Genomic DNA, 27,484 nt, shown 5'->3' with positions numbered 1-27,484 from the left:
CAGCTTTTACAACAGTAAGTAAACTGTCATTTGTTAGGCTAGTAACTCAGCAACTTTAAAAAAGCATGAACGATAGATGAGGCCATAGTTGATCATATGGCACATCTAAAGGTGCATTTGTGCAGTCACAGCTGTGTATGCATGCAGACACTTTCACAGCACAGCAAATTAGCCTTTAGGAGGTCTCCCACCCCCACAGGGCACATTACTAACAGCACACAAGCCAGCTAGTTTAACACTAACTTGTGCATTTTTATACCTGTATCCTGGACTTGCAGCCAATTCTGGACATACCCACAAAACATCTGGATACTGTGGGAACCAGAGACATTTTCTATATACAATAAAAACAAGCATCCAGGGGCAAAGAGCAGCAGTATTTACTGACCATCTGGAAAATCTGCATTCATGAGTGAGCATGAATCAGCCTGAAAGCTCACTGGTTTTGAGTCAGATGGATCTTGTACTGACACAGCTATTGCTAAGCAATTACACATCTCTTTTCCTGCCTGTCTTTAGGGAAAATTCAGCTTTCACCCAGTTAGTATGTTCAGATTTACGTTAAAGAAAGTGGAACCAACAATTAGCAACTTATTTTTCATACTGGAGAGTCAAATACACCATTAAAATGAAATCTAACAGTACAAAATGCTTTAGAACGTATATTCTGTTTCCAAGGTGTTAAATGTGGGGTTTTTCTTTCCCCAAAAATGTTTTCAATGAACTCTGGAAACTACCATACATCACCAACTTTTCTACTTTTTCTCTGCTTTTGGCTTCCTTTTCAACAGCTGTAGAATAATTCTCTCCCTTTGAAAAACGCACACAAGACACAAAGATTGTGCTCAACAGGTTTACTCAGACTGGACTCTTAAATGCTCAAGAAAAAGGCACAGATTAAAAGAGACTCTGATGACTCTTTTGAACACAGCAAATGGGATTTTGTTCATAAGAAAAAAAAATACTGCTATGAATTGTATGGGCTGAAAAAGTCAAATATTCTTCCCTGTTCCTAATTATTGGCCTTCATTACAATGGAATTTAAATTAAATTGTATAAACATATGAAATAAAGTCTCAGTATTAGGAACTTTTTCTTTTGTTTCCTCTATGTACAAATCTTAGTATACAATTTTTACTTTTCATTATACATTTACTACATACTCTTTTCCAAACTGTGTGAGAGCAACTGCAAAATATGTGTTTCAAGAAAATGCTTTGCATTCAGAGAGAATCCACGTGCTTTCTTGGCTGGCAGTGCCAATCAGAATTTAGGAAGAGATGACAGGTTAGGGAGAGTATCCACTCAAATGTAATCATCCTCTACCGGTTCACCATTGACATCACAGTAATGGATGAAGATAGCCACCACACGTTGGAATACACCTTTTTTCATCTGGCGCAGTTCAGAGATCTCTTCTCCTATTGTTTCCATACAGATGTCTGCAGACAATTGTCCTTTCCTTCGGGGTGCATAAATTGTAGCTGTGGAAGTCACATAAGAACAAAAACTAGAGTCTTTCTTATAAAGAAATTCACAAGCGTATCTGTTTTGCATTAAATGAGATTAAGATTGGAAAACAGAGCAAACGGAAAAATTTTCCATTGAGCAACCACGTTTAAGGAATATTATTCAAGCAGAAAAGGTATTCTGCCTTCCTCATGTTTAAACCTTTCGATAGCTCCAATACTCATTTAATGTACGCAAAATCCATATGTCTGTGAGTGAAGGGAATCCCAGCGCATAACAAAGCCTTCCTCCTGAGACTTATCCGACATGCTTTCAGGTTATCCATTTCAGTGATCACTTAAATGTTTTATAAACAAGAGCAATTAGGGATAAAGCAGCAGCCTTGCCTTTATTTTTTATGGCTTTAACATCATGTTTAATCTAATTACTCTTTTAAATCAAATACATATCAATTTTTTATAATTCAGACTACGTACTGAACTACAAGCATTGAGTCTATGAATCAGCTTCAAATAAAATAAAAATAAAAAAAAGAAACCACAGAGAAAGGTATAGCCAAAAAAGATTTCTTCCTCATCCTCTTGAGCTTTATCCCCTTGAACTGGAGCTAGATAAGAATATCCAAAACAATGTCAATTAAAAATACCTGTAATGAAGATTCCAAGATTTTCCTAATTAAACAGTGGAAGTACCTATTTTTCCCTGCTACCAAAAGCAAGGTTCTTAATTGAGCCCTAGGAACTGCTCACTGTAATATTTTATAAGATGAGCTCTAACCCACATCATCTCTGTTTCAGAGTTTTCAAGTCCAGTTCTTTCCTCTTTTCTCCCAAGTTTCTGTGACTCTTATTTCTCTTTGCTGGACTCTCTTCAGCCTACCTTAACCACCTTTCATAAAGCAAAGCCAGAGGCAGTAGTCCAGCTGAGCTTTCATGCCAGTAAACTCCACAGAACATGAAATGCTGGGACTATGCATCACAATGTTAGTTTTGTATGTGTTTTAAATGCACTCATTCTTTTGGATATGACAATCCCATCATGTTTTTAGGCTAAGCACCACACTGGCGCTCTGATTTTGTCAGTATTAGGTGTCTCCAGCTGGTCAATACCCTGTTGTAGCACTATGGACCTTTCCTCTGCTGGATCCCCTCCTCATCCAGCGCCCAACACTGCTAGAGTTATTTACAGTCTACCAAAAATAGCATAAGAATTAGAAAACTGAAAAATAAAGGAATGCATTGTCAGCTTGGGACCAAGCAAAAAGTTAAAGTTCTTTGAACACATCAAAAAAGATTACTCACTTCTCTCATCATCCTCAAAGTCATATCTAGCATAGCTGTTTGGCTCTGCTGTTCTCAGTGATCTTAACCATGGGAAGTCAGTAATCATGGAGTAAGGGGCACCATCCACAATGCCTAGAAGACAGACAGGATGAGGATACGAAGAGGACAATGTCACTCCTGCAGCATCAGCACCCTTCATCAAGTAAAATTCACTGATATCACATAGACTGGTCACTCTAATGCAGGAAAAGCACCTCCTCACTTCAGTTCCCCTACTCTGTGCCAAAGGTCGTCCACTTTCCTCACAAGAATTACTACTATTCGTGTCTCTTGTAACTTGATGCAAAGTTACTTATCTTAGTAAGAGACTGATCATCAGCTTTCAGCTCTCTATAAACACTCACCTTCTAAAGTGTAAATATCTCGTCCCCAAGGGTACTTAGTGTATTTCTTCAGGTCTTCATCAGTTCGTGTAGCTTCAGGGAAGAATTCATATTTAATAAGCTCTCTAGAGAGAAGGAGGAAGAGATTACAGCCAGTAGCAATAGGAAATGTGAAGGCAGAAGGGTGAAAAACTAAATGGGAAATCCTATTACACAACCTTTCCTTTAATGAGCCTGAATCCATAGAAACACTTCTCTAAGACCCTCACACAAACTCAGTGTGCAATCCCTTCAACTTTTGAGAGTAACGGCAGAAAATACATATGGTTTAGATGAGCAACCAATTAAGCTACCTTTTAAGCATAGCTTTCTATCTGTAAGGAACAATCCAGCATAGCTGCAACTAAACAAAACTTCAAAAGTAAATTTGTTCTCTTAGTCATTTTAGTGAAAAACCAGGACAACAAAAACACTGGTTTAACACAGTTGGACGAGAGCCACTGTATACAATTCCCTGCTGCTGGGAATTTTTGCTCCTCAGTAAGGAGCTGATAATGATTGCACATCATCTTCCCCAGAAACTGACATTATTTCTTGGAGTAAATCAGTCTCTCTTTTTTAATAAAAGGAACTTGTTCTCAGATTTGAAGATATTCCTCAGCCATCCTGACTGCTTCAATGTTCAATTGCATTACTGCTGGATGGAACAGAACTGGAGAATTTGACAGTATTTTTCATATGGTTAGGTTTATTTAATCTACATTTTGTATTAGATACATCTTGACATTGAAATTCTACACTGGACCATCTAGAATTCAACCTTTGCTAGTCAACAAACTTTTTTTTTTTAATTTGGCTAACAGAATACAGCAAGTCTACAGCTTTGACTGAAGCTGTAGGTGCTGAATCAGGATTGAATACCTTTTCTGTAAAGTTATTGAAGGGCAAGTACTCACTGGTTGATATTTGCTATTGTGTCCATCCAGCTCCGAATGCGCACCTTATTGCGAACATTAGGTGGGTTACTGAATTCATGAATTATGCAAATGTGGTACGGATAAGGGCCACTAAATATCTTTTGCTCGAGAGTCAACGTGTCTACCTGTGAAAGGCAGCAAAGAGATTTGTAACCGAGAGAAACAAAGAGATGTGATTTTAGAGTCAAGAGCAGATATCTACCAAATCCTCCAAATTCTGGGCGAAAGAAATTTTAACAGCATACATAATCAAATAGGTGATAAAGCGGAGTACAACTTTCCTAGTGCAGCTTTGCCAATGAATCTTCTCAAGCAGTAGAGTCTGATGGGAAATATCTGTTTTCTGATTTCTCAACTCCAATATGTAAGTTAACTTTCATAAAATCACATAATGGTCTAAACTATGTTAATTTTCTTAGAATTTGTCTCTGGCTTAGGGGGAGGGGTTGTTTTTTCATTGTTTGGGTTGTTTGCTTTGTTTTGTTTTTCCTAACAGTCTTACCACTGTCCTCTAAGAGCTAAAGCAAGAGATGTGGTTTCAAAGAAAAGCCAGCTTTTATATCAAATCATTCTTTCCTCATTGGTCAGGCAAACTGAGCCAGAAAAAGCATTACTTTGCATTACAGAAGCAGCACAGTATAATACAGAATGCTCTGGTGAGAGTGATAAAGTCAAAAAACCATTCTGGATCTTAAATTAAGCCCTCTCAATTACTTGCCAAATGACCTCAACAATTCACTAAATGTCAGTGCTTACATCTCCTACACGTAATCTGGGGGAGGAAAGGGTGGCTGCCAGTACCACAACTGTCTTGGAACAGTGTTTAGCATCAAAAGAGGATGCATCTTTCAGCAAAGTAGTATTCAAAACACTACCTGCTGTTACTAAATCTAATAGGACATGGGTTAAAGATTTCAGATACCTATGCCTACGTCATGCTTCTGCTTATACAGAACTACAAGCTGACTTAGTAGCATCTAGGTTCTTACAGTTACTTTTAGTTATTCAGTTTGGAATGTATTCAATGCATCATGATTTTTTACAGTATCTTCTAATGCAATGAATATTGGAGATGATAACATTAAGTCTTAAAATTCAGTATCATCCAAGTTCCAGAATCTGTAATAAAAGCCTTGATGGTCTAAAGTTTCAATAAACAAGTTTCTCAGAGTTGTGTTCTTGTAACATTTACATTTCTTGCATTAATTGAAAAACACATGAAGCAAGAGTGGTGAAAGAATACAAGCAGAACTTCAGATCTGTTCATGATTAAATGATAAATGAAAGTCGGTTGTGAACCTGTTGCATTGGACGAAGATAAATGATCCGGTTTCTTTCTGGTGGCATCCTGAGAATCTGATCCAGAACCTGATCCATGTTTAACTTCTTGCACTGGGCATAGTCAAACCGATTGACAACTGGTGCATTTTCTACTTTTAAGTGTTTCAATACACGGCACCTTGTAGCTATAAATCAGCAAACAAAATTATTAAAAAAGAAAAGAAATACAATATTGAAAAGACCTTAGAAGCCTCCCATCAGAGATTTTCAAAGTCAATTGTTTCAAAAGAAGGCAAACAAGTAATGTAACAGACAATTACTGAAGTAGTTTGGATAGCTGGCAACTTAAGTATAAATAGACCAGCTGTTCATTTCTTCCACATTATTATCAAACTTCTAATTTGTGAACTTGTAAGAAGAGTCCTTTTAAAAGGGCATGTCCAATTTAATCTAACAATAACCTTCTTCTCTCTTTTTTCTTTTCACAAAGCCCCCTGAAATGGTCTATGGACTGCCACAACTGAAAACCACTGACTTCAAAAATCAGATCAAATACAGAGTATTGTGAAGCCACACAATGTAAAATAAAGCTATTTCCTTTCTAGCAATGATGCTCACGTAACCAAAATTAGTTCAAAATTAATGTATGTTCTGAAGTATTCTGGAATAAAGAAATAATTTCTTCATTCTCTGCTAAGTAGAGATACCTCATTTCAGAAGAAAAAGTGATATTTATCGTAGATGTTGCAGAAAACAATAAATGACCCAATGCTTCAATACAGAACTAGTCATATACCCTGGCATGTGAATCTAATACAGCCTAAGTGCCATAATTTAAAACAGATTTTTATCATGTCAAGGAGGAAAGTATCATCATGTCAGCTAAACAATCTATAGAAGCAGGAAGAAATGAGAGAAAAAACACAGTAGTTTTTCATCAATTTCCAATTACTGTATCATCACTCTTCAATAAACATCTCATCTTCTTGTCATGTAATTTCACCTGTTGATTTTCAGATATTAATCTTTATTAAACCTGTTACAACTTATAAGGAAAGAGGCATTCAAACTGAGAAGCAGTAATATTTGGTGTTCTAAGCATCAGTCTGATATGTAGCAAAGCAGCTGATGAACACAAAATAAGCAGTGGACTGACTTTAATTTTCAGAAATTTCTACTAATGCTAGGTGGAGGAGGTACGCATGACATTAACTACATACCATGTATGAACATCATTTTGGGACAGTCTTTCAGTACCAAATCTGTTATTCCACAATTGGTCAAGGTGATTCCAACAAGGTTTTTGGATTTCAAAGTTAGTACCTGGTGAAAATTAAAAAAAAAAAAAAAAAAGAAATCATCTATCAGGGTAAAAACAAAGAAAAAAATTAAAATAAAATGAATTTTAGAAGATACTGCCAGATACAGAGGGATATTAGGATATTAACTGGATACTAATCAGTATAATACAGCTTTTGTTTGCAACATGTACTTGAGACAACTAGGCTACTGATGGCAATGAGAAAAAAAGAATATGCTGCTGATCAGATGATGTTGCTGATCAGCAACATCACAAAACACAAAAGAACAAATTCACAAGGTTAAAAAGAGAAGTCATATCAGACAGCACAATTTCTATCAGAAAACCTAAGTATCATCTGTCAGGAACTTCAAATTCTCTACTATTCAATTTCTGTTTTTCAACCACGATAACAAAAATGGCAATTCTGGACAGTTACATTGTTTAAACACAAGAAAGAAGGTATGGCAGAGAATTATGGTTTGAACTTCCTGTACTAGTGTATTTTACCAGTGCTATCTCAGAGGAATACCTCACATGGAGGGTTGAAAATTACATATGTAACTTACTTAATCCTTTATAGATAGAAAAATAAAGCATGCATCAAATTCAAGCAGAATCATTTCCAATAGCATCAGCACAGGGAGAATGCAATAAGAAAGGATTTTGGGGCGTTTTATCTAAATTTTTCAAAGTTTTATCACTAAAAATTCTAGCAAAACTTCACAGCCCAAGAATGAAGCTGACAAATTATACAAAGAAGATTAAACAGAGTTCTATTAAAACAAAGTAAACACATGTAAAGAGGAAAAAAGAAGCACTCTGCAATGGCTTCTTTCAGTTCCAGTAATTTAAGCTATTTCTTGTAACCAGAGGTAGTTAAAAAAATTTAAAAATAAAACAATACTGTTCTTTCAAAATGGCATATTTTAAGAAGAAAAATCACGTACACAAAAATATCTTTTATGCTAATTACAAAAGCTGTAATGCATCCTAGTAGTCAGAAAAACATATGGGGGACATTCACAAAAGCTATCTTAAATCAGCATGGCTAAGTTCTTCACTGGACAGAGAGGGCAAAATAAATGCAGGAGGCTCCTCTACAGCAGAACTCAGAAGACAAGTTTAAGTTAGATGTTCAGAGTCACTCTCTGAAACAACCTCATGCTTGGCTAGAATATAAGCCTTGGGTAAACAGCCTCAATACAGTGAAGCCAGACCTTGCAATTTTGCCTCCCATAACTGATCGTCACTGCAGAAGAATTAACTCATGTTACTTGTATACTAAGAGAACCTCCACCCTGCAAACTAACAGCTGAGTTGCTATGTCCAGAGTTCATTATGTATCCCATGTTTCTTTTAAGAGCAGTAGCCTATGCTGTCATTTAAAAATATATATGCCAGAGAATAAATTTTCTTTCTGCATATCAAGAAGGACACTGTAGGAAGGCAGGACTTCATGCAGCACTATAGCCAGGAGCATCTGACAAACTTCAAGTTTAGCTTTAGCTTATACTTTGCTCCTCTCAGGCCAGAGTATCATTGCACCTAACAGAAATTTCCTGTATATAGTTAAAATCAAAGAGAGCAGCAACATCAGTTACAACTCATCTGGCTCTACATGGAGGACAAGCTTGTATAATTACATCATTATCCATGAGCATCCCCAGCTGATAAACCGTAGAAAGTGAAGAAAAAGACCTTACTTGAACATGATCATCTTCAATAACTGGATCACTTGTACTTGTGGACTTGTCAGCTGTCCTTTTCCGCTTTGTGGTTTGCCGTGGCTTTGGCTTAGCCACCTCTGGAAACAGAAAACCAGAAAAATCTTTCCTCTGTTTACATTTCAGGATAACAATAGAGGCATTCCCTAGCTGAAAACACCCAATAAGAACATACATTTCTTACATAACCAGATCAAAATACCTGTCTGGCTTGAAAACAACTATATCACTTTTCCTTGCACAAAAACCAGTTTCAGGTTTGTTGCTCAGTATCATTCATACTAAATAACTTGGGGCAGGGGGGTGGGCTGTTTATAGATGAAAACACAGGAATGCTGAACCTACAAGTTCAGCATCACAGAAAGATGCAGAGCCAAGAAAAGAACAGAAGATTGTTAGGTTACACTTGGTTCTCTGCAGCAAACCGAACATTCTTGACAAACACAAGAACCAAAGTAGCTGTAATGTTTTAAATAGTAGAAATAATCTCAAGCTGCTCAAAAGTCTGCTCTTTATAACTGTCACTAAGTTTTTCTTAATATGGCAAAGGATGCCCAAGTATAAAATACTTAGATGTTCCCAAGCTGCTTCTTACTCCATTTCATGTACCAGTGACATCAAACTCCTGCTTGATTTAAAAGGTGAGGCTTTGGAAAGAAATTATGATAGATGACCACCCTTACTTCCTACAGTAAGAGAAAAAAAATGCCCTAGAATTAATTTTCTGTGATTAACAGATCAAAATGAGAAATTATTTTACTGAAATTAAGCTTCCTTTGACTTTTTTGTTAAAACATATGGCATGTTTACAAAGATTCACAATAAAGATAGAAGTGCAAAACATTAGAGACGATATATGAACTACTTCATGCTATGCTACCATTAACATTAAAAAATATCTCTTTTCCTACTTAACATCATCAAATTCCACCAATACATGTAAACTATTAATTAACGTGTGACATTCAGTGGGCCTATGAGCTCCAGAATTCAGGTTACTGCTTTAGGGGATCCACAGCTTGAAAGATGTAGTATTAAGTACTCAACTTTGTGGCACCCATGAATCATCATCCCCAGGGAAATTTTTTGACAGTCCCTAGAGTATCTACAGATATTGAAATACAATTCCTAGCTATATTATAGAAAAAACTTTCCAATTTTGTGTTTAATTGTTCAAGGTACAACCCAAGGCCAAGCAATCTTTACAGAAGGTTTAATATAACACGCATTCTAAAATGCTTCACTACAAATGCAGACTAAAACAAGTTTAAAAAACCCAAACATTTATTACAAGAAAAAGTGTGGCTTACATCTTTACTTAAGTAAAAATCAAAATTACACACTTGAGTCATCCTTTAGCCAGCTAGTCTGTGGTGATAATGCTTTCAAAATTTCACTGTCTTTAATATTTGACTTGTTCCACTGTTCAATATGAGTAAAAAATTTACAAGGAAAAAAAATACTTCTACTGTCAAATACAGGTTTGTTACAGAAGCCAAAAACTACAATGTCATTTATGCTAGAATAATAGAAAGCAGTCATATTCAAGGCACATTTTTAGACTATTTATGGAAAAACATTTCCAACTTGTAACAAAGCATTTTCAGGTTATACTCAAATGAGTTGTATATCCTATCCTAGTGAAGAAAAGCACTATAACAGCCAGGCAGAAGAAGCCTCACTGTCATATGTATTAAACACAGATTTAAAAGATAAAATGACACATCAAGTCTCTGCCTCAAGCATCAGCTAATATCTGATGCTTCAAAGAGGAAAATAAGTGCATAAAGATATACACATAACTGCAGGGGGCTGGGCAAACAGTTCTGACTTGTACAGGCTAAATATAGGGAATACTGAGACATTTTTCTCCATAAGCAGAACAGATCTTTTTCCTAAGAACTGAAATATGAAAACAGAGATACTTTCAGAAAGATACCCTAATTTAATGCTTAGATCTGACTGACTTAATGTTTTTGTAATGGATAAGGATAGAGAAGAAATATTTTCTTTTCATTTTTGTAGACTAGTCACTAATCATAATGGAGCAAGGTAGAAAACAGACATTTTAAATTTAATATCAAGATCATTTCTTCAATCTGAGATGCATCTAGCTACAGAACAATATCCTAGGTGATTTAGGTTTTGTTAACACTTGAGAAGATTAAGACAAACTGGAAAGACACTAGGACGTCTTGTGTTTGAATCACTGAACGTTAACAGAGATACAAATTTGCTATGAATCTCTTCTACCTCCAATGCATGCAGCTTTGTAACTAGCACTTTTCATTTTTCAGTTTCATTTTACTTGCTAGATATCTCAGCAAAGAATCCTGGATATATGATGTAATTATAAAGTGTGCTATGCCAGACTAAGATGATTATTTTGGAAAGCGAGTATATTTGGAAGAAACAGCAAGTGTCCCTCTCACATGTATTCTTTTCTCCCAACATTTCTGGCTTCATTCAAGCCCTTCAGGATTTTGGTTTTGTTTGGTTTACAGGATGCAAAGCAAGAACCTATTTAATAAAAAGACAATCTTCAATAAGTTTGATCACTACACCTTATACGCTTGCAAGTAGAATTGAATAGGCAGGTGCACAAGCTTGGCTCAATTATAGTTATGGCTTTCTTTATTGGTTGATAAAGTATCAGTTACTAACTTCTGCCTTCTTGCTAAGATCTGAGCATACCTGCTGTCTTCTTCCTTTTAAAGGGAGAATTTTAATGGGGGAGACAGTCTTATGTTTCAATGAATAACAGCCTTCACAGGAAGAGAGAAGCTGTCAAAAGAAGTTGCATTTGGTTTTCAAATGAGTAAATCAAAAACTGTTTAGTATGTACGGATAACACATACAGAAATACTTGCATGGAGAAAAAAAGTCACTGGCACTCTTTCAGAGAGATCTGTTATTTTACCTAGCTACGGCAGTGAAGTCAGCCATTTCTGTTCCATCAATATTCTGACCCTTTGACAAACCAATTAGTTTTAAATTATTAACCAATAAACTTCACATTTAACTTCAGTATTATCTGTGGGTGTTGCGGTTGTTCAATACTATCTCATGCCAGCACAGTAGTTAACTCAGATATTAATATAGGTCATACCTGACTCTGACACCAGAGGGACATGGGACAGCTTGCTTCTAGCTCTTGTTAGTGGTCGGCGAGGATACTCTTCCTTATACTCCATTTCACAGCTCCTTCTCTGTGAGCCCATGCTCTCCTCCTCACTGGCAGGCCCACAGGCGCTCCCACTAGTCCTCTCATCACTTGTCTCTCCTGGAGGCCCACAGTTTGGCAGAGTCCTAAGTGCAAAATCTGACCCAGCGCTGTTTGGTCCATTCCTGGAGGCTCCACTCGTGGATGGGCATTCCCCATCGCAACACCCACTAGTCCTCTGTTGTGTATCCTGTGGCTTGTAGCAGGAACACCTGGAACAAATAGAGCTCTCCTCAGTCTCTCTCTTGCTGGAACCTTCACTTTTACAAGGCGAGCAGACACACTGCCTGGATTCATCTCCAATTGCTGGACTGGTGCCAGGAGAGTGGCTATTAGCTGTCTGTGCACAGTCAGGGCTAGGAGAAACAGCACTGCAGGAGCTGGATGTTCCCGTTGATCCCGTAGCATTACTGCAGCCTGGGTAAGAATCCTTGCTTTTGTTCCTTTCAGGCATGTCACTTGCTGCTTTCATGTCTGCTTTAATCTGCTCACTTGTTACTTGACAACCTTTCTCACAGCTGCTTTCCTCAGTATGGAACTGCTTTGTCTGGCCCACTTGGCTGGCACTACATCTCTTCCGCAGTGGTGTCTTGCCTTTTCCCCTCACTGTAAGAGTTAAGCGAGAGAGAACAATGAGACAACCTAATATGCAGTTTAAATAAATGCTGAGTGCTACTCTGTTGGAGACTACTTAAAACAGAAAGCAGCCTAGAGGCCAATGACAAGTCTTGTCAGGACCATGCCACTATTCACATGCTATGGTAATTAGTAATATTTTAGCAGTTGCTGAATCTCTGTAACATCTTGCAGCTATTTTTGCAGTGATGTGCTGGGGTGTTTGTCAGTAAATGAGATACATATTTGCCAAATAGACTAATATTTTCACAAAGCAGCTAACTGGTTAAAAAGGCCAAAGCATAAAAATATGAAAAGCACACTGATAATAGGCTCCTGTTTTCTTAAGTATGAGGAATAAATCTGAAGAATTAAATAGTAACATAGACAGGAATAAAGTTTATGCTTTCAGTAGCAATCCTTAGCTCCCCGTCCTGGGCAGTGAAAGTGGTGTCAATAGGTTACAGTAGACTCAGTTTATAGATGAATAAAAAACCATACCAAACAGTGTACAAATAGCAATTGGAACTTAATGTCTACTGTCTTAATCCTCTCAGCTAATTACACTAAACCAAGCGTGGAAAAAACATTATTGGCACTACAAAAGTTTATGCAAATTGTCTCCAAACACAGGTTATTTCAACCCTCAAACCACAACTGACATCTACACTATAAGCACAGCACTCTACAGATTTCCAAGTTCAAACCACCAGTCTTGAAATGTACTAAAATGACAGGGAGGCTGATGTGTCGGGAGTATACTAGTTACAATAGGGAGATACTTGATCCATTACAGCTTTGATATGTCCTAGGCTTTGCAGAAATTAAACCAGTACTAGACCAGTACATTTCTCAGTCCTTCACAATGCAAGATCCTTATGTTAACTGCTTCACTAAGTATTTGTTAAGGCCTAATACTGTATGTACTTCATCTGTCAATTACTTATAGATCGAAAATCGACTTCAACTTCCTCCTTTCTTGTGTACATAAGAAACTACTTCACTTAGAATATAAAATTCAGGAAATACCATGTCATCTATGTTGCTGGCAAGGACATACATCATATGGCATCAGAAGCAGGACTTGGACTTGGTGCCACAGATGTGCCGGTTATAGCTGTAAACTCAAAAGATCGGGAATGTCCTTTTCTATGACTCTCTATAGCTGTCATATTACAATGAAGTTCTAGACCTCTAACTCTGAATAAGTCATAATAAAATAGATACACTAATAATAATAATACACATGCTGTAATAGTAAGTGTTGTTCAAAAGTGAATACAGTACTGAACATCACCCTGAGAATTCTAAATAATCTCCAAAGCTCCCATCAAAGTAAAGTTGATCTTAAAGTGCCCCCTTCAGGACACTCCCACAGAGCCCCAATGAACCAAAAGATGTCTACAACTCACACATTTGCCCCAATGGTCACATTTTGTTTCAGCAGCAGTGCTCTGACAGATGAATCATATAGACAACATAGCTGCAAATTTGGCTTCACAGACATGATAAATTCTGTGCACTTGGAAATCCAAAAGAGTTGCAGGTTTCTGCATGCAAAGCAGTGCAGCACCTCTATCTCTGTGTTTCTGTACAGCAACTATGTGATAGGAGCTCAGAGACATGTGTCCTTACACCTTCATTCTAGATTTACAACAGGAAGAAAAGAGTAGGGGGCAAACAAACAAGCATGCCTGTTACAAAGCTAGAAATAAAACTGAACAAGGTGGAAAGACTGAACTTTAGAATAAATTTTGCTTAACAGTGCCCAGGAAACAATCTGTTCCACACCTGAAGGTTCTCTAGTTTCCACTGGATCCCTGCTTTTCTCTTCACCATCTGAGTAATTCTGTGCAATGCTGTTAGAGATGCAGGCTCTTGAAGTCCCCATGTTTTCTTCCTCATCCTCACTGTCTGAATCATGGACAGTAATAGGTGCTGCTTTTACAACAGGCTGAATGCCACTTGGTCCTGAAAACAGTAGAATACCAACAGTTCATGTAAAAATAAGCCAAGCATGGATTAAAGGGCTGAAGAACTTCTAGAATTGCTTTAAAAAATGACAAGAGATTAATCTGATTCAATTTAGCCAACCATTCTGTGGGTCCCTCATTAAAATCCAAATACAAGAAGAGCAAAACACTGTATTTCAGCATTAAAGCATTCTAGTTTGGAAGGGGAAGAGTGTCACAATGTAAGACAAAACACAGGTTTTCTGTAATGTTTCTCTACTTCAGAACAGTTTAAAGGTTCTTCCACAATAGTATGAGTAACTGCACAAGTTCATATTATAAGCAGTCCCTGAAACCTCCACCACAAAGACAGAAATGTTGGTCAGAACATCTGCAATTATCCTGCTAAATCCCACCACTAGAAGTGGAAAGGAGAAGCACGAATTATCAAGCTTCAGTATAAATGTGCTTTGTTAGTTACCTCTCTTGGCTACTAACTGAAGGCATTAACCAAATCACAATGATGTATCTGCCTGTGAGTAACACAGGAAAGGAACATGAAGTTAAATAACCTTTTCAGGAGCTATCTTGAAAAAGTGAACAGATCCAGCATACATGTATGTTAGTGTTGTTGGCATATTTAGTAGAAAACTATGTTGTCCAGCAAATAGTGGCTATAAAAGAAATCAAGACTGCCTTATGTCACTAATACAAATTCAGTTAACATTGGAACAAATTGTTCTGGCTTAAAAAAAGAAAAAAAGGCAAAAAAGAATCTACATGCTGCAGTGAAAGAAGTAAGGTAGTTAACACCAACATAGGAACATGACAAGTTCATTCAGGCATTCTGTCGTGGTTTAACCCCAGCCAGCAACTAAGCACCACGCAGCTGCTCTATCACTCCCCCTCCTCAGCTGGACAGGGGAGAGAAAATATAAAGAAAGGCTTGTGGGTCCAGATAAGGATGGGGAGAGATCATGTACCAATTACTGTCATAGGCAAAACAGACTCAACTGGGGGAAAATTAATTTAATTTATTGCCATTTAAACCAGAATAATGAGAAATAAAACCAAATCTTAAAACACCTTCCCCCCACCCCTCCCTTCTTCCCAGGCACAGCTTCACTCCCAAATTCTCTACCTAGCCCCTCCCCTCCAGCAGCACAGGGGGATGGGGAATGGGGGTTACAGTCAGTTCATCACACGTTGTCTTTGCCGCTCCTTCCTCTTCAGGGGCAGGACTCCTCACACTCTTCCTCTGCTCCAGCGTGGGGTCCCTTCCAAGGGAGACAGTTCTTCATGAACTTCTCCAACATGGGTCTTTCCCACAGGCAGCAGTTCTTCATGAACTGCTCCAGCATGGGTCCTTTCCATGGGGTGCAGTCCTTCAGGAACAGACTGCTCCAGCGTGGGCTACTCTCTCCACAGGGCCACAGGTCCCGCCAGGACCCTGCTCCAACACAGGCTTCCCACGGGGTCGCAGCCTCCTTCGGGCATCCACCTGCTCTGACGTGGTGTCCTCCCCGGGCTGCAGGTGGAGATCTGCTCCACCATGGACCTCCATGGGCTGCAGGGGAACAGCCTGCCTCACCATGGTCTTCCCCACAGGCTGCAGGGAAATCTCTGCTCCAGTGCCCAGAGCACCTCTGGCCCCACTCCTCCTTCACTGACCTTGGTGTCTGCAGGGTTGTTTCTCTTGCACGTTCTCACTCCTCTCTATGGCTGCAACTTCTGTGCCCCAGCAACTTTTTTTCCCTTCTTAAATATGTTATCACACAGGTGCTACCACCATCGCTGAGGCTCAGCCTTGCCCAGCAGTGGGTCTGTCTTGGAGCCAGCTGGCATTGGCTCTGTTGGATATAGGGGAAGCTTCTAGCAGCTACCCACATAAGCCACCCCTGTAGCCCTGACACTACCAAAACCTTGCCATGCAGCCCCAATACAGCTTTGGAGTCTTATTACACTGGGCACACAAATAAGACTTTAAGATCAAGATATTTTACTCCATATGCAAAAGAAAACTGGGGACTGTGAAACAGACTTTAAACCAGAATAAATTTCTTCACAGCAGTAAGCTGTGCTAGCATCATTATTCCAAACACAGCAGACAATCCAGTTGAAGAAAAACATCCAAAACCAGCCTTACACTGAAAATTTAGCCCCTCAAGAAGGGGATACCAAAAAGATAGTTTCTTCCAAAAACAAGAGTTACCTGCTTGCTCTTCATCGACCTCCATCGGAACAACAGCCTGGCTGTGAGCCGGGAGCTCATTCTGGCCCTGCCCAGCAGCCATCCCTTCTTCCTGTGCCACCTCCTCCATCTCATTCAGTGCTGAAAAGATTAAGATGAGGTCAAGAAGAGGAAACAGAAGGAACAGAGCCCATAAACATAGGAGGAATTCAACCAGTACCCACAGAGAGTCAGAGAATCATCAAGAGATAATAGCTGCCTTGATTCCTTCAGTGAGTCTCTAGGTTGCATGAAGTCTCTCACAGATTTGTTCTACATCTCTTTAGCCAAGGTCCCAGCCTAACTTCTGGGGTTTACTTCTCCCAAATCTGCTACTCCTCCTCAAAAGTCTTGTTCTACTGCAGTAAGCAGCACAACCAGGCTTTACATATTCACTCCCTCCAATGAATTCTGCCTTTGCTGGGTAAATTTAAAAATATACCATCTGACACTGTGATGTACTCCCAGCTCTGACCAGAGGTGCCTAGAAAACATTTCACACTTCCACAGATGACTATCACACTGAAACTCTACACTGCTAAGATCTGTACTGACATATATCACTGAATTGTAATGTGCCTATAACAGCTATTAGATACAATATAAAGACAGCTTTTATCACACAGGTATCAGAGATGTGCAGACAGCCCTCAGAAAAGATTGAAGTTACGTACCAGAACTGAAAGAGCAACAAGCTTTCAATCTACATTCATATCTTCTCTAGGACCCTATGTAAGTGGCAATGCAAACAAAATCACTCCGTACAAAAGTTCAAAGATCAGAGATTACCCTCAGCTGCAATCTGCTGCTCTTCAGCTTGACCATCTTGCCGCAACTCATTCTCCTCATTCTGGTCATTTGGGTGTTGGTGATTGTTGTGGTGGATGTTTGGGTTATTGTTATTCTGGTGGTTATTGTTGTTGTCATTGTCATTGTTAGAGTTCTGATTGCTGACTAGGGCAGATGAGACACCAATTCCTGTGCCTGCACTTAGGCCCACACGAGCACAACCCTGACAACAAAGAGCAACTATTAAGATTTGAAAACACAGATACATTATCTCAACAATGTATTCTAATGCCAACAGAAAAAGCGTTCTGTCAGTAGTACCCAGGACAGCAGAACAATATGCACGTGGAGAACAGGGAAATCATTGCTAGTACTTCCTTATGCTACACATTGCAGAGATCCATCTTATGTTTGGCAACCCAGAAAACTAACACTCCGTTAAACTCTTAATGAAAGGGAACTCCGCAAAGCATATAATCTTACATTACTAAATCGTATTTCATTTGCTATGAGATCATATAACATCAATACAAATAGAAGATTATACAGTCTTCCCAGAACACCATAGCCTCGAGATAAAATTAATTATCAAAGTATTTTTTTTACATAGGCTATTTTCTTACATTGCAACAGCTGTTACAAAGATTTGTGTTACATTGTGGAAATGGGACAAAGAAATAAAATTCCTAAGCTCTGAAAGCACTCCAACAGGAGAACAGTACCCCCATTTCACCCACTACAAAATCATAAAAATGCCTTAACATTGTAAACAGATCCCTAAGCCTGAAAAAAAATCATACAAAAAGCAGCAGCAAAACGAAGTAGCACCAGAGACCTCAATAGAAACACAGAATCAATGTGAGTCTTATTTCCTGGTCACATATTCATACAATATCATACCTTGCCACTGCTCCCATCTGCAGAAGAAGCATCATTCTCCCTAACATATGATAATAGCAACTGCAAACCAAAGCCATTTATTTACCAAACTATTTAATTACAACTTTTAAAAGACTGCATAACAGCTGGAGCTTACCATATTTCCACTGAGCTGGCAACAATAAAAAGCAAAACTGTTCCCCGAGACTCACCTTAGGAGGTTCTCGGAACATCTGGTCCAGAGAAATAAATTCTAAGCTTGGCAATAACTCAATGAACTGACTAAAAGAATCTAGCTTTATCGCATGGCATCGCACCAGGGTGAGGTCAACCAGTCGGGTCCACCTTGAATGATCTGCAGAAGAGAAGAGATGCATTTCCTGAAGGATTCCTATCTCACTTTTTTTTATTATACCCTTTTCAGATTTGAGAGTAGACATCTTCTGTATCTCCATTCTGACTGTTACCAGCATCTTTCTGGTTCCAAACCAAGCATCATCTACTGTACTTAATAAGAAATAGAACAAGCAGTACTATGAGCAGAAAAACTCTGGTTTAGTATCACAGCAATTCATGTAACATCTCTAAAATTTCAAAGGTGTGCAATACCTGTGATCCAATTATTTGGGTTATGTAGATGTGGGCAGTTGTAAATGACCAGATACTTGATGCAAGAAAAAACTTCATTTACAGCTTTCATACCAATATCTGTAATAATTCCTGGATTTTCAACCACATCAGCCAAGCCGTACTTCACCAAGTCTCCATTCGTCATTTTACCTATGAAAAAGGTTGAAAACACAGCAGTAAATTCCAGAAACTTGCCTTTTATAGCATGATTTTCTAAATCCCTATTTTAGTTCAATTTTGCAAAATGGATCAGATTATTACTTCAATTCAATAAAGCTAAGACTTTCCCAATTTCAGTAAGGGTTTCAGGAAGTGAAGAAAAACGTATTTGGCTGTATGATATCACCAGCCTCAATGTGGGTATGTAATTCTTTTTAATCACTCTTAGAAAATTATTGAAAACACACCAACTTATTTAATCTTTGTATTTATCAAATAATTTATGTACATAAAAAATGTCATACACTGTAATAAAAACTCATCAACATATCCTAGATGAAGAGTTTCAAACTGTGGAAATTCCAGTTCAGCCATCTTCAGAGCAGAAAAAACACCATCTTTGGTCAAGGAAGGCTGGATCCGCACTTCATGCAACCTGAATGCAATTAAGAATTGTTCCTATTAAAAGGCATGCCAAAACACAATCGCCATAGAAACCACTCAAGAAGAAGCCCTCTCATAATAAAAAGAAATATTCTTTCAAAAATGGCAGGATTAAGAGGGTATATGTTGTATCTTTATGGCAATATTAGGCAGTTACATAGCAATATAGTTGTGAGACTAACAGCACCACGCTTTTCAGACACAGGTCTAAGAAAAAAGGCTTATGACACAAAGTGGCTCAGAAATAGACATAACTCCAGTTATTTTAACCACAGAATACTCCTGTTACATAAAGTTTAAATGTTCATTCCTTCAATTTTTGAAGTTTGTTCTATTTCTTCACGTTCTTTGACTTCATTACTAAGATACTTATTTTGAGAAAGGAGAAGGGGGGGAAAAGAAAGATCTAAAGGCCCATACCTTCGTGCAGCAGTTATGATGAGGTAGCCAAGATCCACTTCGAGTGCATTCTTGCAAGCTCCCAGAACTATAGTGTGCAAATTCCTAAAACCTCCTGGCAAATAAAAAATAAAAAATTAGTTCACCTCAGTCACACATCACAACCTTAAGCCTTATACATTTCCACCAGTGTTGTCTTGACAAATGAATTAACAAAACACATCTTTTTTAGCAAATCAATAAAACACATATTTGCACCCAATTCCCCTCCAATCCTGCTAGTTCTACTCACCAGCAAATGCAACTGGAGGATTAGCTTATCAGTCAATAGTTCATTGCAGTTAAAAGATCAAAACAATACTCAATACGGAGCCATATTTAGCACCATAACCATAGTTCCAAACTTGATACCTTTAAAATAATGATCAAGAAAGGATATGCTACAGACAAAAAAAATGCTTCACATGCCTCCAGTATTTTGTAATAGTTTTTATTTATCTGTTTGTTTTAAGCACATGGGTAAGAAGTTTCATACCTGATCTCCAGCTATCTTCTACCACGTGCTGGATAAGTCCTCCAAGAAATGGAACACGAACCAGTTCTAAGTGCTCCAAATTTCGAGCAGAAGCCAGGCCTGTCACTAGGGGAACATACTTCAAAGAATTTGTGGGTCCTACACAGAACAAACCAATATAGACAAAGAAGGTTTCTCACTTAACAACATTGAACGTATCACACTAAAGAATTAAAAAATGTCCACATATATCCATCTAGATCAGGAAGTCAACAGAACTACATAACACCAAACAATTTACAGGAGCGGGATACATTTCTACCCAACACCTTGAATAAAACAATGACTGTTTTCAGAATTCTGTGTTCTAAGATTTCCATTTACAGTTGGTGCCTATACAGCTTTAATAGAATTAGATTTCCTACATGCTAAAACATCCCCTCCATATATGAATCCCTCTTACCGGCACAGTTCCTCATGACAAAAGCACGTAAGCTGATACAAAGGAAATCTTTAAAAGGCTGTGGTTTGGTGAGTCTCACCCACTTCAAATAAAGGTGCCTCAGCATTGGGATACAAGGAATCTCAGGGACATTCACCCCTAATAATACATAAACAAAACAAACATTTTAAACAAGGTTTAAACTATAAACTCTAGGATAGATTTCTTTGGATTAACATTCTGGCTTTAAAAAGGAAGTCTTGTCTTTGCTATGTGGCATGTGAGAAAAACTGTAAACATTTTAAACACAACTTCTTCACCTTAGTCTGTCAACAGTTTTTTAGAATTTGCCCTTTGGGCTTGCTATCATATACATAGCACCTAATATTTCAAAAATGCCACATGCCAAATTTCCTCTCTTAAAAAGAATTACAATCTTGCAGAGTTTCAAAGCCTTTAAATTCACCTGTGTTGAAACCAACTACTTCACCATTACCACACTCACCTACTAAGTGCAAAGTCTGAATTTTAGCTCCTATAGGAATTTTCAGCTTGTTCTCAGGAGGAATTGGAAAAGCACCATTACGATTACGAAACTTCCCTAAAATGTGAACTTGTGGCATGTATGTCCAAATAGCTTCCACCAGCTCTAAATGAGAGGTCTCAACACCCTGGATAAAAGGAAGCAAAGCAAACGCTCTAACACCAGTTCAAGCAACAACATCCTCTTAACCACGTAAACTTCTCAATAACACACAATACATAATGCAATGTGTTATTTCACTTTCAATTTGTAGCCAGACCTGCCTCTTTAAAAGCAGAGGGATCAGAGTTTTAATTCATTTCTGGACTTAAGAGCACCTGTGATTCCCACTGGTGCAACTAAAAATAGTACTCAATTGCAAATATTGTCACAGTTAACTGTTACTCTGTATAGCCAGATCTGAATAAAACCCCGGGTCTGAACACAAAGCCCTGTAAGCAATGAGTCCCTGCCACATTTCTTCTGCTGTTAACATGCATCACCTCAGCTGCTGAAGGAGGTTCTCTCTTGAGTCTAACCACTCACCAGCAGATTTGGACAGGCCTGCAAAGCCTCTAAAACTCCAGGAATACTGAAAGCTTCATGGCCACGGACTCTGCGTCTTTCAAGATACCTGGGATGAAGACCATAAAGTTGTTCAATGTCTGGCATCTTCCTCAGCAGCGTTAGGAAACTGGAATCAGTGAAACCTAAGATGACAACAGCAGATTTGGTATTTGTGTGACAGTAAACACCTAGCTGTAAAGGAAAAGCCAAATACATTGTTCTTTATATGGTAGTATAAATTCGACAATGTCGAAAGATATACTCAGTGAAGCAATAGCTTGTCTTCTACTTCCAGATTCTAGAAATCATGACCTACATACTCTTCTGCCTTGAATTTTGCAGGCTTGCTATAGGTTTCCTTCAGTGGAGTTGCATGGCTACAGGGTTAACTATACTTTCTCCCTTCTCAAATGAAGCACCTCTGCGGACTGTCAGGCTTTTTATCTCTAAATTCCATTTATCAACTACATGGCTCAAAAATGCCCAGCTGGATCAGTTATATGCAGTTCATCACTATTCACCACAGCTCACAATTCTCAAAGAAATAAAACAGTTTCTTAAAGCAAAGGATTATTTTAATCTAACATAAGACAACACATACAAAGGATTTTAAACTAGTAAGTTACCTGTATTTACATCTATTTAAGGTTAGGTCTAACCATCTACCTGATGTTAGCCCTAATAAATCTAACTTTGCAGATCCTCTAACTTTTAGAATTCACTCATTTTATCTCTCTCCCCCAGCAAATCCCAGCAGCGTAATTTATATCCAACAGAAATCCTAATACTCACAGGGTTGACCTAGGTTGCCAAATTTATCTATTGATCTGAAGATGGCTTGAGGTGTGACATCAAAACTTATTTATTCTTACATTGTTAAGTGTTGGCAGATGAGTTGCTCTCTCATTCCATTGTATTTTTTCCTGCCTGCATGCAAACAGCCTCTTCTTGGATTAACCCTTGGATTAACTCCCTTACAATAATCAGACAAACACAGATTGTATTTACAGATTGCTACAGAGAATCCCCATTTCTGCTACAGTAGTATCTAACATATATATCTATACACACACAGAGATAAATTTTCCAAACCACATACACAAGGAAGCCACCCAAATCTCACAAAAGTCAAAAGGAATTAAACATCCAACTCCTTTTACTGCTTTTGAAAATTTACCCTACATATGTCATTATAAATACCAGGATAGCACAGACATTTTTGCTCAATACCACTTTAATGCCATATCTTGAGTGAGTGCATTACTCACCAGTGGGCATGTATTCCCACCAACGGCCTGCACACAGATCCACAACCTTCACTACTCGCAGATAAAGAGTGACTGCTTCCTTCAGCTTCCGGGACAGGCATTCCATGCACATGATATCCTGCAAGGGAAGGTACCTTTGGGAGAGGAAAAAACACCCCTCTGATTTATCAAAGGTGGATCCTTTTTGACTTTTTCCAAACTAAAGAACATCCCTAGCATGACTACACAAATTCATGTATTTCTAACACCTAATAACATTAATTCAAAGAGAATTTTCACACCATGCTCTAATAAAGTGTGAAATTTTGCTAAGCACAATGACTCACCAGTTTTTGACACTGAATATAGGATATTTAAGGTACAAATATAACAGAAAAATGGAGAGATGCTTTAGTTCTCTAATAAATACTGCTGACCGAACCATTTGCCACAATAGTTTCTACATGGTTTAATTAAAGGTACTTTCACTTTCTAGTACATACTAGCATGCTCAATTTGCAAACATTTTGGAAAGCTACTGTTTTTAAAGAACTTGTCAGTAAGGCATTATATTTTGAATATAATAGGCTTAAGCGAACATCTTGGAGAAGGACTGTGCTGTAGGGAAGATTATATACTCATCCAAGTTCCCTTCCGCACACTATGAGGCAGGTGCAACAATTTCAAACCATGCACCTCAACTATGTACTACCTGAGATACATTTCTGCACTGAAATCAATTTCTGCACTTAAATACTTGTTACCATACACTGGTGAACAGAATTAAATCACTTATTTATTTCTTCTTCATTCTACCATTCATGACATTCACATAAATTAATTTTCAAATATCCAAATGAATTCTGGGACTGAAAAAAACATTTATCACCCCTTTTTTTCCAGTTTTTATCCACCAGTTCACTCATGGTACATCTACACTTCATGAATACTATGTGACACAAGCATCAATGCAGGTAAATTGAGAATAAAATAGAAAACAATATAATAATAAACAATAAAATGACTTCCAACAAGTTGCTTACCTAAAGATGTGGCAAAGCACTTCATGAGAGAGTTGGTTCATGTAATCTTTTGGCTCATCAGCTTTGGTAGACTCAGAGCCTTCCCTGTTCACTGAGCATGGTTTCACATTTTTCCGCCGGGGACCCATATTTGCAATGATTTCTGATGAAAGGAAATGTTCACAATGTTATGCAAATTCAGTGCAACTGAAAGAGAAAAGGGACAGAGTAGAGGAGGACACACCAGTTAAGCTTTGTTTACTGAAAAAAACCAGCAAAATCTGCCAATAAATGAGCCCCAGTAGAGCTCAACTGAGTTAGCTAAGAAATAGAAAAATGCTTCCAACAAGTTATAGTTTGCCTAGCACACGAGGTCTCAGACTTAACCTGACAATTATTAGATAAACTAGAAATGAGAAAGTTCCTCTAAGCTAAGGGAAATTAACAAAGAGGAAAATCACCACAGGTTTCATCACAGATCACTTCTTCTGTGTGAATAATATGTCTTCAGGATACCATCCACACACTAGTTGACAAAGACAAATCACACGAAAGCTGTGCAAAGACTACAGAGGTTACCAAGCAAATACTAACTAGTCATATTCCAGTGAAAAAGAAAGCCCAAAGCCTCTATCTAGCAGAAAAATAAATAATTTCCCTTTTAGAAAAAACAGGCTCCTACTGATCATTCCCCAAAAATGCTCTATTAAATGTCCTCAAACTAGCTCTTCTTAGAAGTTAGAATACCAAATAAAATATTCAGGTTGCTTAGTTAAAGATCAAAGCTCCAGAAAAACTGAAAGACCTTGCCTCAGCAGCAACGTGCAGGATATCCTCTCCTCTTTCCCCTTACTGAATTAACATGTTTGTGTCTACATTGTTCCTGCAGTATGCATACAGACACAGGAGGACTGAAATAACAATAATACATGTTTCATTTAAAAACATACAAATTGATTACAAGTAGTAATAAATAAGTAACTAAAATAAATATGAACTTAATGTTAACATTAGAATAACTGAATTAACACCTCATGCAGATGAACGGCATGAGAAACGTCTTCACTACTGCTATTTAGCTGAGGAATGCTTTCTAGTAAGTAGGGTAAAGCATCATTAACTCAGTAAACCTGTTTAACAGGTTGAGTACCAAAATTCAGTGGATGAGAAGAAAGAAATTTAAAAAAAGACAGATTTTGGAAAACTTACGAGATGTGTCTGTTACTGCATTCACTGTGATGTAAATATACCACAGTGTTTGCTTCACATTATGGGAAGCGGCAACTGGGAAGACAAAGTACCTCATAGAAATGAAAAAGAGAAATTTTGCCTTCTCCAGCACAAAATATTTATATACTAGCACAAAATTTGTAATATCAATAGCTTCACTGTGATCTAATTGTTGACAAACATGCTTTCACACATTTTTGTATGCATTTTAAATTAACAATGGTATGTTGTAATAATTAATTTTATTTAAAATGTTATTCTAAAAATATTAAAATAACTAAATTAGCACCTTCTGCCCATCAATAGCATGAAACATACGTCTACTCCTTTGGATTGGCTGGGACTTCTCCAGCAAAACCTAGACACTGAGTTTGCTGCCTGCACACGTACTACTCTTCCTCTTGGTGCACACTGGAAGGGTTTAGTATGTTCATAATACTGCATTGTAATGTTGTTCAACTTCATGAAGCCCCAAATTGACTTCAAGCTACTTATGAGATTGCATTCCGATGAAAATAAGTATTACACAGACTCCCAGTGAATGTCACCTGATGACTCAATTTGAACAGAGGGCAGGATACAATGCAAAAAAATTCTAGAGTGATGCAGACACATGACGGAGTACAATACAGCAGTATTTAAAGGACAGCATTAAAAGCACTGTGATATAAAGTAAGAAAAAGAAAGATATTAACAAAGAGACCAGCATATAGGGAAAATGTCTGAAAGAATAATGTAAGATTTAAATGCAATAAGCACAACCTGCCCTCTGAGTTTGGACTGTAGCTTAGTTTGGCTCCTGCCATTAAGTAAAGGGGAAAAAGAATGACCTAGCCTCTTATGAGGCAGCAGTTTCTGCAAAATACATGCTCCTCTTGAAGCTATTTTGAGCTAACGCGTGCAGCTTTAACATCTCATTCTACATTAAGAAGCTGACCCCATTTAACAAAAAAAACACAACCCTCAGCTATTTAATAAACCTGACTAAACGGAGTTTTTGCTCTCCCCAACTCAATTAATTCAGGAGAGTCTTTGTATGAAACAACAGCTCAATGTGTTATCTTCTTGGTTAATAACTACTACACTGAACCTAAAAAGCTTTAAAAGCCACGGGGAGACCCACATCGCCCCATAGAAATGACGGCTTTAGAGAAAATTTGGGAGAGGATAGCTAGGGACGGTCTGGCAAGTGCTAATTTAAGAGGCGTGTTTCCTTATGGGGAGAAGGGAAAAAAAAAAAAGGAACAAGTTTATTTTTGCTTAGATAAGCGATATAAAAGCAGGTTTTCCCACAGCCCTCTTCGCTGCAGCCGGCCCAAACGCGGCCGATTCCCTCAGCGAAGGGGGGGTGGGGGGTGCAGCCGCCCCTAACGCGGCGTCTCAGGGCCTTCCCCCTCCCCCGCAGCAGCAGGAAGGACAGCAGTTTTCCTCAGGGCCTGTCACGCCGAGGAACGGCCGTCACCGGCCCCGGGCCGGGCCGCCCCGAGGCCCCGGTGCCGGACAACGACAGCCCCAGCCGGCGAAGGGGGACAGCGGCACGGCACGGCACCGCTCCACCCTACCAGGCCCACCCGCCGCAAGAGAACGGGAGGCGGCAGCCTCCGGCTCACCGAGCTCCGCCGTACCCCCGCCGGCTCAGCCCCCCGCCGCCGGCCCGTCGCTCCCTACCTGTCCCTCAGCGCCGCCCTGTTATTGTGGCCGCGGGGGAGGGCCAACCCCGGCAGCCGCTTCCTCCGCCTCCCCTTCCGCCAGCGCCACCGCGCTTCCGGTTCCACTTCCGGCGCCGACCGGGGGCGGGAGCGGGGACGCCCCGCCCCGCCGCCATCTTGAGGGCAGTGAGGGGCGGGGCTTTCCTGCCGACATCTTGAGTGCGGCGTCGCGTCCGCCATCTTCAATGCGTCGTCTAGGGGCCGCCATATCTGTGGTGGCTACAGTTCAGCCGCGGCCGGCCCCTCGCCACCCACGCTGGAGGTCCCCGCGCGACCTCCCACGGCCACAACCACGGCCGCGGCCGCCCTGCTCTCATCTCGCCCTGCAGCGGCTGGCAGGACGTGTGTCTGCCGACCCGGTGACTGGGCAGAGATCCCCAGGTCAGACTCCTGAGAGCATTAAATGCCTTCTGAGGTACAGGGACATAAATTCGGTATTTTGAAAGAGAAGGAACTGAGGAAACCCTGAAAGATTGGTGAGTTCAGGCA

General features: G+C 39.0%; 1 protein-coding gene across 7 annotated transcripts; it reads right to left on the bottom strand.

Annotated features, from left to right (window-relative positions):
* FBXO38 (F-box protein 38) lies at positions 1-27,044 on the bottom strand. 7 transcript variants are annotated; one of them, XM_049829124.1, is made up of 22 exons: positions 26,897-26,914; positions 24,078-24,219; positions 23,056-23,189; positions 21,767-21,930; positions 21,203-21,368; positions 20,719-20,856; positions 20,277-20,414; positions 19,763-19,856; positions 19,204-19,334; positions 18,719-18,889; positions 18,322-18,464; positions 17,231-17,453; positions 16,424-16,543; positions 14,051-14,230; positions 11,531-12,250; positions 8,401-8,501; positions 6,615-6,717; positions 5,413-5,579; positions 4,093-4,238; positions 3,158-3,261; positions 2,772-2,885; positions 2-1,484 (listed from the first exon to the last, which is right to left on the bottom strand). In XM_049829124.1, the coding sequence occupies exons 2-22, from the start codon at positions 24,203-24,205 to the stop codon at positions 1,306-1,308; spliced, it is 3,564 nt and encodes a 1,187-aa protein (XP_049685081.1). In that variant the 5' UTR covers positions 24,206-24,219; positions 26,897-26,914; the 3' UTR covers positions 2-1,305. The 7 variants fall into 7 exon arrangements, with proteins under 7 accessions (XP_049685083.1, XP_049685081.1, XP_049685084.1 ...); XM_049829122.1 differs by lacking the exon at positions 26,897-26,914 and adding an exon at positions 26,955-27,044 and having other exon boundaries at positions 3-1,484; positions 24,078-24,263; XM_049829123.1 differs by lacking the exon at positions 26,897-26,914 and adding an exon at positions 26,955-27,038 and having other exon boundaries at positions 3-1,484.
* Between the last annotated feature and the right edge of the window lie 440 nt (positions 27,045-27,484).

This window comes from Accipiter gentilis, chromosome 26, assembly GCF_929443795.1.
Source record: "Accipiter gentilis chromosome 26, bAccGen1.1, whole genome shotgun sequence".
Lineage (NCBI taxonomy): Eukaryota > Metazoa > Chordata > Aves > Accipitriformes > Accipitridae > Astur > Astur gentilis.
The sequence above is the reverse complement of the archived record's forward strand: the minus strand, read 5'-3'. Positions and strand labels throughout refer to the sequence as shown.